Below are 13,532 nucleotides of genomic sequence, written 5' to 3'. Positions count from 1 at the left end.
TTCAGGATTTCCAAAATTATAAAATGTATTCACTATTAATATTACAGAAAATACATCTTACTCTTGTCATGATGAGACAGAAGACCTAAAGGTTCTTGTGCATACTGACAGTTTTACAAATGAAAGAGAAAAGAAGATGGCATATGCTAATGGCTGCTTTTAACAATAAATCCCTATTCTCTGTTAAGATTAGCAAGTTGGTTGAAATCCATTTCTCCCATAAAGAAGACTGCTGAGCAGTGGAAACAAGTCAGTTGTTTTAGAATTTTTGTGTTCCACAGTCCGGATATATATATCTGTGCAAAATATAATAACAAATATTTTGGAAATAGGTTTAAAATGTGTAATAACATATCATGACCATTTATAGATGCAGAACTAGAACTGTTCCATATTTGGTTGTAATACTGAAGTACTTACTGTTGAACTCCATCTACATCCTCTGCTAGCATTTCAGTGATCTGGGCAACTGAAAGAAAATCTGGACACAGAATCCTTTCCTGCTCCTGGAATTCAGTATCTTTCTACGAAAAAAAAAATGTGGAATAAGTTATTTCAATCACGTTTCACATATTAATCCCAATGATATCAAAATTTGTTCTTACTTTTGTCTCACTGCTATCAGGAAAAAATTTAAAAACAACAGTCTCCTAGATAATCTCTTTTCCTTTCTGTCTTTAAGCAATGGTACCTCTCTTCTGAAAAGCTGAATCGTTAGTCAACCTGTCTTTTGTGCATATTTAAAACTGGGTGAGGTGATGGTTTTCAATCAACAAACATTTTTGAATATCTATATATTCCTCATTGAACTTGGGGCACAAGAGGAGGCAAAGACAAGTAAGAAAGACTTGTTATCCTCAAGAAGCTTAACATCTTGTGGAAGGAACAAACTAAAAGTGACTTTAAAACAAGAAAACAGAATAAGTGAGCCATAATAAAGATGTCATTCAGTCTAAAGGAAGGAAGGGACAACAAGGACAGCAACAGGACAAGGAAAGTCTACAGAGAGAAATAGCCTTTGCGAGACTGAGCATGGATAATGTCCCAGGTGAACAACTCAGCAACACCAAGGTGATAAAGACAGGACAGTTGGGTACCGGTTCTGTAAATATAAAGTAGTTCACAGTGGTGCCTAGGGCACACACAGGGGACTAGTTGGACCTAAGTGGAAGGTGGGCATTGGAAATATATCACAGGAGATCTTAAATAATTTAATAAAGATTTACTGAGTGATTACAATACACAAGATACTGCACAAGGCACCATACATATTTTAGACCATGGCTGGTTGAAGAATGACAGGCTGAAGAGTTTGTTCTTTACAGGCAATAAGGGACCGTGAAGTTTTTGAGCAATGAAATGACAAAACTATGCTTTAATGAAGGGTACTCTGTAGCAGGGTGAAGGACAAAAAGGAAGAGTTAAATGAAAAGGTTGTTAGAACAGTTCAGGAATGAGGCATTGGGCTGCACTGGGCTCCCAGCAGTGTGCAGAACAGAAAGGGATAAATACAACATATTACATTTGGGGGACTAAAGGAGGGAAGAATGAATGGAGAGTCTGAGTTTCTGAAATAGGTGACTAGAAGAAAAAGGTGTTGATACTCAGGGCCTCCAACATCACATATGCCACCTTTGTGTGAACTAGATGAAGGCATCCTCTCTGGGTGGAGGAAGTACTAAAGGCTTAAGGCTGATGCAGCCCTGCACCCAAGTGCACCACTTGTGAACAGAGTGTAGTTTCAGCTCCTGCTCAACCCTCAGCTGAGTCCTTTTGTTCAGAGTACAATCTGTAAAAGCATATGTGACACTCGTATCACACCAACACAAATAAGAGTTTTGGAAGATGATGCTAGTTTTAAGAAGGCAAGATGATGAATTTGGTTTCAGTGGTTGAATTTTAGGTGGAATATACATAGAAGAAAGAAATGTTTAGAGGTTAATTAGAAATGCTAGAGTCAAGAAAGGTCAAGTTTACGGATGTTGGTTTAGGAGTCACTACAAGTATGAGAATGGATCAAACTGCCCAAAGCTAGAGCGTGAAGAGAAGAGCTGTGAATGGGGGATGGAAAAGAAGACTGAAAAAGAGATAAGACACCAGTAGCTCCATGAAAATAAAGGATTGTGAGATTTACGCCAGCCAGAATGGCCATGATTAAAAAGTCTACAAATAACAAGTGCTGGAGAGGGTGTGGAGAAAAGGGAAACCTCCTCCACTGTTGGTGGGAATGTAAATTGGTGCAGCCACTATGGAAAACAGTATGGAGGGTCCTCAAAAAACTAAAAACAGAGTTGCCATATGACCCAGCAACCCCACTCCTGGGCATATACTCAGAAAAAAATATAATTCAAAAAGATACATACACCCCTATGTTCACAGCAGCACTATTCACAATAGCCAAGACATGGAAACAACCTAATGTCCATTGACAGATGAATGGATAAAGAAGATGTGGGGTGTGTGTGTGTGTGTGTGTGTGTGTGTGTGTGTGTGCGCGCGCGCGCACGCGTGCTGACTATTACTCAGCCATAAAAAAGAATGAAATAATACCATTTGCAGCAACATGGATAGACCTAAAGATTATCATACTAAGTAAAGTCAGAAAGAGAAAGACAAATACCATATGATAACACTTATATGTGGAATCTAAAATATGACACAAATCAACATATCTATGAAACAAAAAGAGACTCACAGATATACAGAACAGACTTGTGGTTGCCAAGGGGGAAGAGGGGTAGGGAGAAAAGAACTGGGAGTTTGGGATTAGTAGAGGCAAACTATTATACACAGGATGGATAAACAGCAAGGTCCTATTGTATAGCACAGGGAACTATATTCAATATCTTGTGACAAACCATAATGGAAAAGAATATGAAAAAGAATATATATATGTATAACTGAGTCACTTTTCTGTACAGAATTAACACAACATTGTAAATCAACTATACTTCAACAAAATTTAAATAAATAAATAAATACATTTTAAAAAGGATTGTGAGATTTGGGGGAGAGACGGGGCAAATGTTTTTAATTCAACAGTTATTTAGTTTTCCATGTGAATAAGCTCCAATAAGTAAGAGTAGGAAACATTTTGCTATAGTTAACAAGATCACATCCCAAACTTGCCTTATTTCAAGAACTGAAAAATCCCAAAGCTAATACTCATTGGTAATGAAAATCAGTTTAACGTTTGTAATTTAATATTAGGTTATTTTTAAAAATCCAACTTAGAAATAACGTATGCTATTTTATTAGCTATCTTTTCATAATCTTAGAGTTGGCAAATTAACCTAAAGTAGGTCATACTATTAGATTATAAATTTAGTATGAAAAAATATTTGAGTATCTAATATAATACCTCGCACCTAGTAGGCACTCAGACACTTGTAAATCAAATTAAATGCACTCAGTTTTTAGACAGAATAGTATTTTAGTCCATAATGTATGGCTATATATTTGTTTAAATATTTGTTAGTTACATGTATTTTTTTTTAATTATTAGCAGTAAAGTATAATTATTACTACTGTTAATCCCATTAGATTGTAAATTCCTCAGGGACAGTCATTCAATCTTTTACTTCTTTTTAGAATTCTGCAGGTCCTAGTTAGGTCAACATAGGTTGTTTATCAACTGTCTGAATTCATCTCCATCCTGTGATGACACTGTTAGATGACAGAGCATGATAAAAAGCAGGACCTGGATTTGGAGATCTCATGATGGTTTGAATATTGATGAATTCTGTGACTTACAGCAAGGCATTTGAACCTAAATTTGGATTCATGTTAAAAAATCATTCTGATATGTTTTACTACATACAAGATTGCTATCATTATTCATAATGAATAAAGATATATATGAAAGGTACATTATACAGACATTCAGATCAATTGTATTAGATTTGAAAATTTTCTGAACAGGAGAAAATAGGTCACACAAGCACTGAAAGAGAATACAATAATCTTAATCTTTTGTACAATAATAATTCTAGCTAAGGTGCCTAATATTAGTGCCTCATTTTTTACTAAAACTTGATAGCTTAAGATAATCATCTTGTAGGAGGGTTTGCCTCTGGCTTTTTGTTTTCTTTTGTCTTAAATTGAATTCCTGGACCTATTTTAAACGAGAGCTTTTCTTTTGTTTGTTTATATACTGCCATGTACCTAGAAAGGATATAAGGTGGTTAAAAATCTTTAATCTTTTGATACATACATTCTGATTTGTAAAAATTAAAGATACAATGGAAAATTCATGAATAGGTTAATAAAAATGTAAATATGTAATTATCACTTTCTCTGTAAAATTACATCTCTGACTAGGAAAATACGTAAGCTAAACTGCACTGTAACTCATTTTATTCCACCACCTGCTGGATTTTAGCTGTTATTCCAGAAGCATTAAAATTGTAAGCCTGATATTTTCAGATAACTTCTTCTCTGAATTTTTTTCTCTAATGTCACCTCAACTTTCCACATTTGTACATATGTCTTTCTTCTAGAATTTAAGCCTTTGGGGGCACCTTTGTATCCATCAGTGGTATGTCTTACAAGACTCTTAATAAATGTCCACTAAAAAAAGATAGCACAGATGCCTAAGAGGTGTTTCACAGTCATAGAGAACAGAGAATGGTCTACAATTTCCACACTTTGAAAGGCTTTCTTCAAGCCTGAAAATAAATGAACTAAGAAGCAGCGCTGTGTTGAGCCATGTTGGAGCCTGAGGCAAAAAGGAAAAATCAGTAATAGTGATGCTGTCTTTATTTAAAATTTAGATCTATTATGGATTTTTTGCATTAATTTTGGTTTTTAAAATATTGCATTAAAATATAGTTTCTCTTGACTACTGAAGTTTTTGGCACCCCTCACTCACCTCACTATAGTCCTGGACACCATAAGGAGCCAATTTAAGACAAAAAGTAGATGAAAGAAGGATAAATAAAAGCAAGAGCTAGTTCTTTAAAATAATGAATAAAACTGGCAAACCTTGGGCAAATGCGATTAAAGAAAAAATAAATACATGCCACATTAAATGGAAATATATTTGAAAATTACAAGGAAATGGGTGATTTCCTAGGAATATATACGTTATCAAATTTGACCAAGGGTAAGGGAAGAAATGGACCTGACCAAACATGAACTAAACTGGAAGTCTACTTTTTAAAAGGTCACCATGTCCAGATAGTTTACACTTGAAGTTCTACTGAACAATCACGAACACATAAATTCTGTTAGTCTAATAATTATAGACCATAGATAGTTCATTTTTTAGAAGCCAGCACAGGCTATACACAAAAACCTGAATTAGCACAGAAAGGAAATTATAAGTCAAAATCATTAATGAATTCAGATGCAAAAATTCTAGTTAAAATAATACCTTAGAACACTGAATCCAGCATTGTACTAAAAGAATAATAAGCTATCATTATGAGCAAATAAGGTTAATTTCAGAAATGCAAGACAGATTATCATTAATAAGTCTCATATACTTAAGACAAATTAAATGATAAAATAATATGATTATAAAAATAAATAATAAACAGGCATTTGTAAGAATTCAGCAGCAAAACTCTCAGTAAAATATGAATTAAAAAAAGAAAAGTTAGGGACTTTCCTGGTGGTCCAGTGGTTAAGAATCCTCTTTAGGGCTTCCCTGGTGGCGCAGTGGTTAAGAGTCCGCCTGCCGATGCAGGGGACACGGGTTTGTGCCCGGGTCCGGGAAGATCCCACATGCCGCGGAGCGGCTGGGCCCGTGAGCCATGGCTGCTGAGCCTGCGCGTCCGGAGCCTGTGCTCCGCAACGGGAGAGGCCACAGCAGTGAGAGGCCCGCGTACCGCAAGAAAAAAAAAAAAAAGAAAAAAAAAGAAAATAATCCTCTTTACAAGGCAGGGGATGCTGGTTCAATCTCTAGTTGGGGAACTAAGATCCCACATGCCACGGGGCAACTAAGCCCGCGTGCCACAACAAAAGATCCCGTGCCCACAACTAAGACCCGACACAGCCAAAAAATAAAAATAATATTAAAAAAAAAAGAATAGCTAAACATAAAAAAGATTATACGCCAAAACATTATATTGAATGAAGAAACACTGATGTATTCTTATGAAAACCAGGAACGAAAAAGGGATTCTGGCTAGTAACATTATTGTAATTAAACTCACTATAGCGGGTCTAATAATATAATAAGAAAATGAAATATGTGGCTTAAATATTAGAAATGAGGACATTAAAAAATCTTTACGTGAAGATTACATGGCTGCACACCTAAGAAACATGACATTGTACTAACATGGTTTGAGCTAATAAGAAACTTCTAAGATGGTTACATATAACATAAACATACAAAGGCTAACTGCTCTCCTCTGTATTAGAAACTAATTATAAATGTAAATGGCATTAAAATTGATTAAACTGGATTAAAAATATAATAAGAAAGGTATAGTACCTAAAGAAATTATAAACTTTATCAAAGTTTAATAACAAGATTTGATAAAAGAGATTTATTAGAAACCTTCAAATTAAAAAAAATTATGCCTCCCTGGGGGCGCAGTGGTTAGGAATCCACCTGCCAATGCAAGGAACACGGGTTCGAGCCCTGGTCCAGGAATATCCCACATGCCACAGAGCAACTAAGCCCGTGCGCCACAATTATTGAGCCTGCGCTCTAGAGCCCGCGAGCCACAATTACTGAAGCCCGTGCGCCTAGAGCCGGTGCTCCGCAACAAGAGAAGCCACCACAATGAGAAGCCTGCGCACAGCAACGAAGACCCAATGTAGCCAACAATAAAATAAATAAAATTTAAAAAAATTAAATCCTTCCCACATTACGAGTATAATGCAATGACAATCTCAAATCTCAACTGTATCATTCTGTATCATTTTGTAACTATCGAAATCATTTTTTCAAGTTCTTATGGAAGAATACATACATTTTGAAAAAGAAAAATAGTGAGAGGGACCTTTCCAAATCAGACATTAAAGTTAAATATAAAGTAGTTTGGCAGTAACACAAGAATGGACAAACTAGTCAGTGTAAAAAAATAGAGAATGGAAATTCAAAAATATACCTACATGTATAAATTTATACATATACATATATAAATGTTGGATTCGCTATTCTATTCCACTGACTCTTCAGCCATTCTTGTGCCCATTCATGTACATATGTAATGTGATAGCGGCAGTCAGTCCATTCTCCATGGGAAGAGAGTATGGCTTATTTATAGTAAATGAAACTGGCATAATTGATGGTTCATGTCTAGAAGAAAACAAAATTAGATCCTCATTTCAAATACACAGTACATCCATCAAAAATTAATTTTAGCTGTGTTAAAGACCTAACTTTAGTAAAATAAAACTTTAAATATTAGAAAAAAATTGAAGATGATTTGTGCAACCTGAAAGGGAGGATGGAGTGGGGAGAAGAAGCAGGAAATAAGAATAAGATAGGAAACCCAAAGACTAATGGTAAGATGAAAGACAAACCCAAATGTCTGTCAATACCTCCACGCCCAAGGCCAATATTTCCAGAGGTTCTAAGTGTCTGATAAATAATGATACTGTATATTCACATTTTAAGGAATATTAGCACTGTTTTTTCAACAATATTTTGAGCAACTTTTTGGCAACCTCCCATAGCCCTGCACAGGTTGATCTACACCATGTGCTGTAAATGGCTTCAATAAATACCTCATGAATGACATTGCAACTGCAGGAAACTGGTCATCTTGGTGCCCAAGTTGAGCCCCAAGTGTTTCTCTCTAACCTGCCAATGACGGGGCGGGGGCTATTTTCAAGGTCCGTAGGGACCGCCTAATGTCGAGAGAATTGTCTATGGCCTCCCCCAAACACACTGAGGCTTTTACCACAGGTGATATCATCTTTCCACTCAGGATTATGTAAGTGTCCCCTTGTCCTGAGGAAGTCCCAAAGGCATTGAATAAATGTCATCTGTTAGGGGATTTGTTAACACTAAGGGAAATTATTCAAAAGAAGCAATTGGGAAATAATCATTTACATTTTCTTTTAGGTCTCTGATATGAGTTGAAGTATAGTCCTTTTACATATAATACTTAAATGATTACATGTCCCAAATAGTATTTTTGAAGATATTAAGAAAGTCAGCTTATGAACAAACTATCGATAAAAGACTGATGATTGAATTCTAAGTATTCATTTACAAACTCACTTATAAATTAACTTCGGAGAATTTATAAACTCCTTTCAGTTACAGATATATACGTAGGAAATACTTATTTTCAGACTGTCGTCATTTCTCTGGTCTTGTGCATTTAAATAGATATCTCCCAAATGTTTAGTCTTACCTTTTAGAAGGAGGCATTTACTCCCATGTTACTAAAGAAACTGGATTGTTGAATTCAGATAGTTGGCAAAAAAAAGTTTAAGCAATATTACATAAGAAATATTTTCCTGGACCTGCATCTCATGTCTGCTTGTTCAAGGTATCTTATAGAACAGATTTTGAGCTATGATAACTACATTCCTGGCATATGTCAGACCCTCTATAATTTCAATTAGTTAAGCTATATTTTTACTGAGTGCCTACTATATGACTGGGATAATTTGCTGTTTTTATTTTAGATACTGAGAACAAACAACAAACAGGAAACCTCAGACTATTGGAAGCTTATGCTTTATTTCCAATAGACTTGGCAAGAAAAGAAATATTTCACTACTGCTTGGCTCCGATGACTGGATGGTGCACTGGTTAAGTCAATTTGGATAAAGAATTATTAAGAAATAATACTATAAGGGACTAGGTCTTGGGGGATCAATTCAGTAAACAATCTGACCTGAGAAGAACCTTTCAGTACCTAACTGAAAAGATGTAGCCTTGGGAACAGACACACCGAGAGAGATTTTTGCTGTCTTTTCTATCTAACCCCTGAAACCCACAGCGGGCACAAATGGGTGGCAGGCAGGACTTATTCTAATGAATGACATAACACTAGGGATCAACTGTCTACTCCATGAATTACAGGAACTCTGCTTTCATTAGAATGGAAAATGGAGTTTTGACCATGCAGTGTGTTAATCTTAGTAAATGAGCACAGTTAAGTGAGTCCAAATTCCAACTTGATTTGTTCGGTTTGTTACTAAAAGACTATTGATTGTCATGGGGAATACTTGCTTCTCCAAGAAGTTTACAAAAGTGCCCACTGACAGGGTTAAGATGGCAGATAATCACCTAACGTCTATATGTATTCGTTTGACTCGTCCATTATAAAAAGTGATTATTTTTTTCCTGGAACATGGCACTCCTTCGCATTTTTTAATAAAAGAAAACTTATGGGGTATTTTTTTCGAAGTGCAGGCTAACCCCAAATTATCAGTCTTTCTTACAAAGGACATTATCTACATGAGAAACTATATATGTGGGTGTACACTGACAACTGTACATTCTCATAAGTAAGTTTTTGTATATATTTAAATAACACAATTTAATTAGGAAATTTCCTATGCCACTTTTGAAACTATATTACTTACATTAGAGATCACAAGGGAGTAACTGGGTTAGTAACCAGTTTATCCCATTAAAATGTATTTTTAATGTATGCTAATTTCAAAAGGCCCATAGGAGAATCCGCATGCTTTAGTGGTCTGCACACAGTATTGGGAAGAATGGCTTGGGAATGACTTGCACATCTCTGGGCAAGGCACTGAATTCACTGGCTCTGCGTTTCCTCATTTATAAAACTGCAGCTAATACATACCTTCTGTACAAAAAAAATGTTATTTACACAAATAAGGAAGTTGAGGCTAGCAATGTTAATTATAACATTATTCACCTTCAGAGTTTTAAAAAAACAGAAGAAAAAACTTCTTAGGACAACATGACTCACTCAAGTATGTGAAGATTTAAACATTTTTTAGTAATATCTGGCATATATTCTTAATTAAAATCTCAGGATACAAAGCTTGTGAGTAACTCAAGTTACCTAGAACCCATTTATTACTGAGAACTGGTGTTCGGAGGGGCCTGAGGAAAAATCTTTATCTTACACAGGAAACCACTGGAGGCCCAAGGACGTTAAATACTTTTCCTAAAAACAAGGGGCTGATGAGCAACTAAGCCATAACCGGAAGGTCGATTTTCCAGGCGTTCCTCCTTTGTCCCATCTCCTATCATGTATTTATTATTTAGAGAAACAGAAAAATAATAAGGGAAACACTGCCCTTCAAATATTAATCTATCCACTACCAATGAAGAGTAATTATTCCACGACAGCTTTTGAGCAACAGGAACTATGATCATCTGAAGTGAATTAGTAGTAATTTCCAAAAGAGTCGGGCCCATTCAAGATTGCCAGAATTCCCTTTCAAGTGCTGAGAATCCGGGGAAAAGGGCGTACTTGTGAGGCCTTTGGGGCAACGAATGAACCGTCCAACGGAAGGATTTCTAGTTTACACTCGAGAGCACGAGGCGCGTCGAGCGGCAGGGCTCGGGGAGCGCGGGGCGGTGGCTCCGGGACCCCCTCTCACTCCCCCGGAGCCCGCGCCGCCCGGGACCCGCTCCCAAACCCTCCGACACTCGGGTCCGCGCACCCAACCCCCGGCGGGAGGCGCCTCCCCGGGACCAGCCTCGGCCGCGGGCAGGGGGCGGGCGCTCGGGGGTCGCGGGTACCGGGCAGGGACGGCGTACCTCCGACTCGGGCGTGGTTCCCGCCGGAGTCATCCCCGCGGGGGTCGTCCCCCCGGGAGTCGTCCCCACAGACGCCGCCATGATCCAGCCGCCGCACGGCGGCCCCTCGTCGCCGGGGCAACCAGGGCGGGGCCGGGGTCGCTGGGCTGGGGAAGTGAGCACCACGCACAGCGGTTTCCGGTCCGGAACCGCGTCCCCAGCTGGGAGAGGGCTGGGACCCGGTGGCGTTGGGAGCGGGAGACACGGGTCCGGCCGCTGCGGGGCGCTCTGCCGGGAAGGCCCGCGGCGGTGCCTTGAATCACCGAGTAGAGACAGACTCGTTCCTTTTAGTAAGAGAGAAAAAAAAGAAAAAAAAAAGAAGGCAATTTAAACGAACTAGTGTACGTGGAAGTGACCACTGCGAACACATAGGAAGTTCTCAATAAGTATTAAAGTGAGATATATTATTGGAATTGACACTTGATTGATATTTGATATTAAGGAATTGTTATTTTAAAGTGTTAGGAGGTTATTGTCATGTTTACAAGGAAAAACCGTCTTTATCTTCTAGAGGCAACATGCTGAAAGATTTAGTGATGATGAAATGGTAAAATGCCAGCGATTTACTGCAAAATCATGAGGGGTAGGTGGATAATGAGTGGAGGTATAGTGGAAGAATCAATACTGGGTACATGGAGGGGGTGTGGTCATTATACTATTATTTCTACTTTACGTATATTTGAATTTTTCCGTAATAAAAACATTGAAAAACAATACATTTAGTAATAGTATCAGTAGTCTTCTCTGGATGATAGTACCTTCTTTGATAATGAAATGTGCTTTGCTTATATTAACCTGTGTGGGAGTTGCTACGCAGGAAGCTTACTGCAAAAAATCAGACATTATTTAAATGCTTCACTTTCGCCTTCTGTAAAATGAGATAATGACAGTGTCCGCCTCATTGCATTGTGAGGATTTAACATATTAATATATGGGAATGTTTAGAATAGTATCTGGTACCTGTAGTCAGATATTATTAGGATTAGGATTAGTTTGTACGTTTCTCTTGACTTTAGTCCATCCTGTACAACACCTGCCAAAATAATATTTCCATCATAGACTTCTTACATTTGCCCACTGCCTTTCAAACCAAATTGAACACTTTAGCTTTATATAAGCTCATGATAATTGTGCCTTTCCTTGTCTTACTGTTAAGATTTTGCACACAATTTGTACTAACTGGTGTTTATGAATTGTCTCTACTTTTGTATATGTTTGATTAGTCTTTTAAGTGGACTGTGGAGTCCTCCTTCCCTTGATATTTTCATGCGTAAAGAAACTGGTTTAGCTCCTAGTACAGAATATTCACTCAGCAATGAGTTTATGATTTCTAACACTGTTTAAAAAGGACTATGTTAGACTTCCTCAGTTAGTGAAAATATAGTCAATTTTTAGTGATTGCCAGAGTTAATACTTAAGTGCTACCACCTTACAAACTCATTACAATGCTTAATTATTTGATTTTTTTCCTTCTGATCACTACTTCAAAGAAATGGAAAACAATGGGTCATCTTCTGCTAAGTAAGAACCCTTCACATTCTTTAAATTTAGCCTTTGGTACATTGCTAAAGCATTTATTGCTCTAAACTGTAGTTCTAGTTTTCTCGAGTGTCTGATTTATTTTCCTGGCTTTTAATTGTTCTGCCATTTCTTTGACAGTTTTTATGTTTTCTTCACCCCTTTTTGGTTTTGGACCCTGGAGCTAGATGGAGGACTCCATTAAAGATGGAATCAATTCTAACAGTGACAGGAGGGTTACCCCAGGGAGGGGGGAATTGTTTTGTTGGAATTTCAATTTTACTGTATTTAATATCATAATTTATTGGAGAAGTCAGTTTTGAGGAGGTAATTTAATTTTACGGGGCACAATTTTTTTGCCCAGTAAGGAGTGGTGTTGAAAACCCATTAGCCTTAAGGTTACTTTTAATTTGCACAAGTTGAAGCTGATTTTAGCTTCTCACTTCTTTTGTACGGAGGTGCCAACAAGAAAGACACATCTCAGTAGGTGATATGCTTTCTTACATGGAAAGGTCAGCTAAGTCTTCCTTCTCAAGTCTCTTTTGAAGATAAAGGCTTCTCACCGAAGCCTGAAAATTCCATTCCTTATCTTGGTTTATTGTTTTAAGGCTAGCAGAGAAAAGGAAACATATGGGTCTGGTAGTTTACAATTATTTTCTTTTAAAAGACCTCTGACTTTCAGCACATCACAGTGAAATATGGGGTAGCTTGATACGATTATTTGCTCAATTGGATTGGCCCTTGTTCTAATGAAAGTACTCCAATCTACACACCTATAAACCTATGAGTAGCAGATTTTACAAATGGAATCAGATTTTCTTGAAGAGGGATATTTTCATAATTTTACCAATTGAGGTATTGGATGTTTAAAATAAACCATACCAGAGAAACATTTAGGAAAGGGCTAGATAATTTTATAATGGGTATTGATGGTCTGGTGTGGCAACATAAGACAATGAAAACCGATGGTGAGATTTCAGCTGTCTTCTTAGGGTAGGGAAACGTTTCTACTTCACTCATGATTTATGTGTTACTGGCTCATTTTAAGTATAAGTGAAGTTCTTTAACGATAAATGAAATAATGTCACTAATGAGATTAATGACATAGTAGTAGTTCTAACACTGTGATTCCTGAGGTCTTCAATCTATTAGGTGACACCCGTGATAGTCTAAGAGGATCAGGCTGGAAAAATTCCAATTTGAAATAGTACTGAGAGACCACAAAACTGTGGAGGTGGAATTTAGATAACACTCTGTATTCAAGCCTTCAGATACATTTGTTAGTTGTAGAAAGAAAAACTATAAGAAGCATTTT

General features: G+C 37.2%; 1 protein-coding gene across 11 annotated transcripts in view; it reads right to left on the bottom strand.

Annotated features, from left to right (window-relative positions):
• Positions 1-10,977, bottom strand: part of CABCOCO1 (ciliary associated calcium binding coiled-coil 1) — a 136,014-nt gene extending 125,037 nt beyond the window's left edge. For all 11 annotated transcript variants that reach the window (XR_004476934.2, XR_007471395.1, XR_007471393.1 and 8 more), the window contains exons 1-2: positions 10,661-10,977; positions 421-524 (exon numbers count right to left, since the gene is read on the bottom strand). Coding sequence is in view for 6 of the 11 variants with exons in the window: in XM_004279980.3 (XP_004280028.1) it covers positions 421-524; positions 10,661-10,741 (185 nt within the window). In the remaining 5 variants the exon portion in view is untranslated. The remainder of the gene's footprint in view (positions 1-420; positions 525-10,660) is intronic.
• Positions 10,978-13,532: the final 2,555 nt, after the last annotated feature.

Source organism: Orcinus orca, chromosome 14 (genome assembly GCF_937001465.1).
Source record: "Orcinus orca chromosome 14, mOrcOrc1.1, whole genome shotgun sequence".
Classification (NCBI taxonomy): Eukaryota; Metazoa; Chordata; class Mammalia; order Artiodactyla; family Delphinidae; genus Orcinus; species Orcinus orca.
The sequence above is the reverse complement of the archived record's forward strand: the minus strand, read 5'-3'. Positions and strand labels throughout refer to the sequence as shown.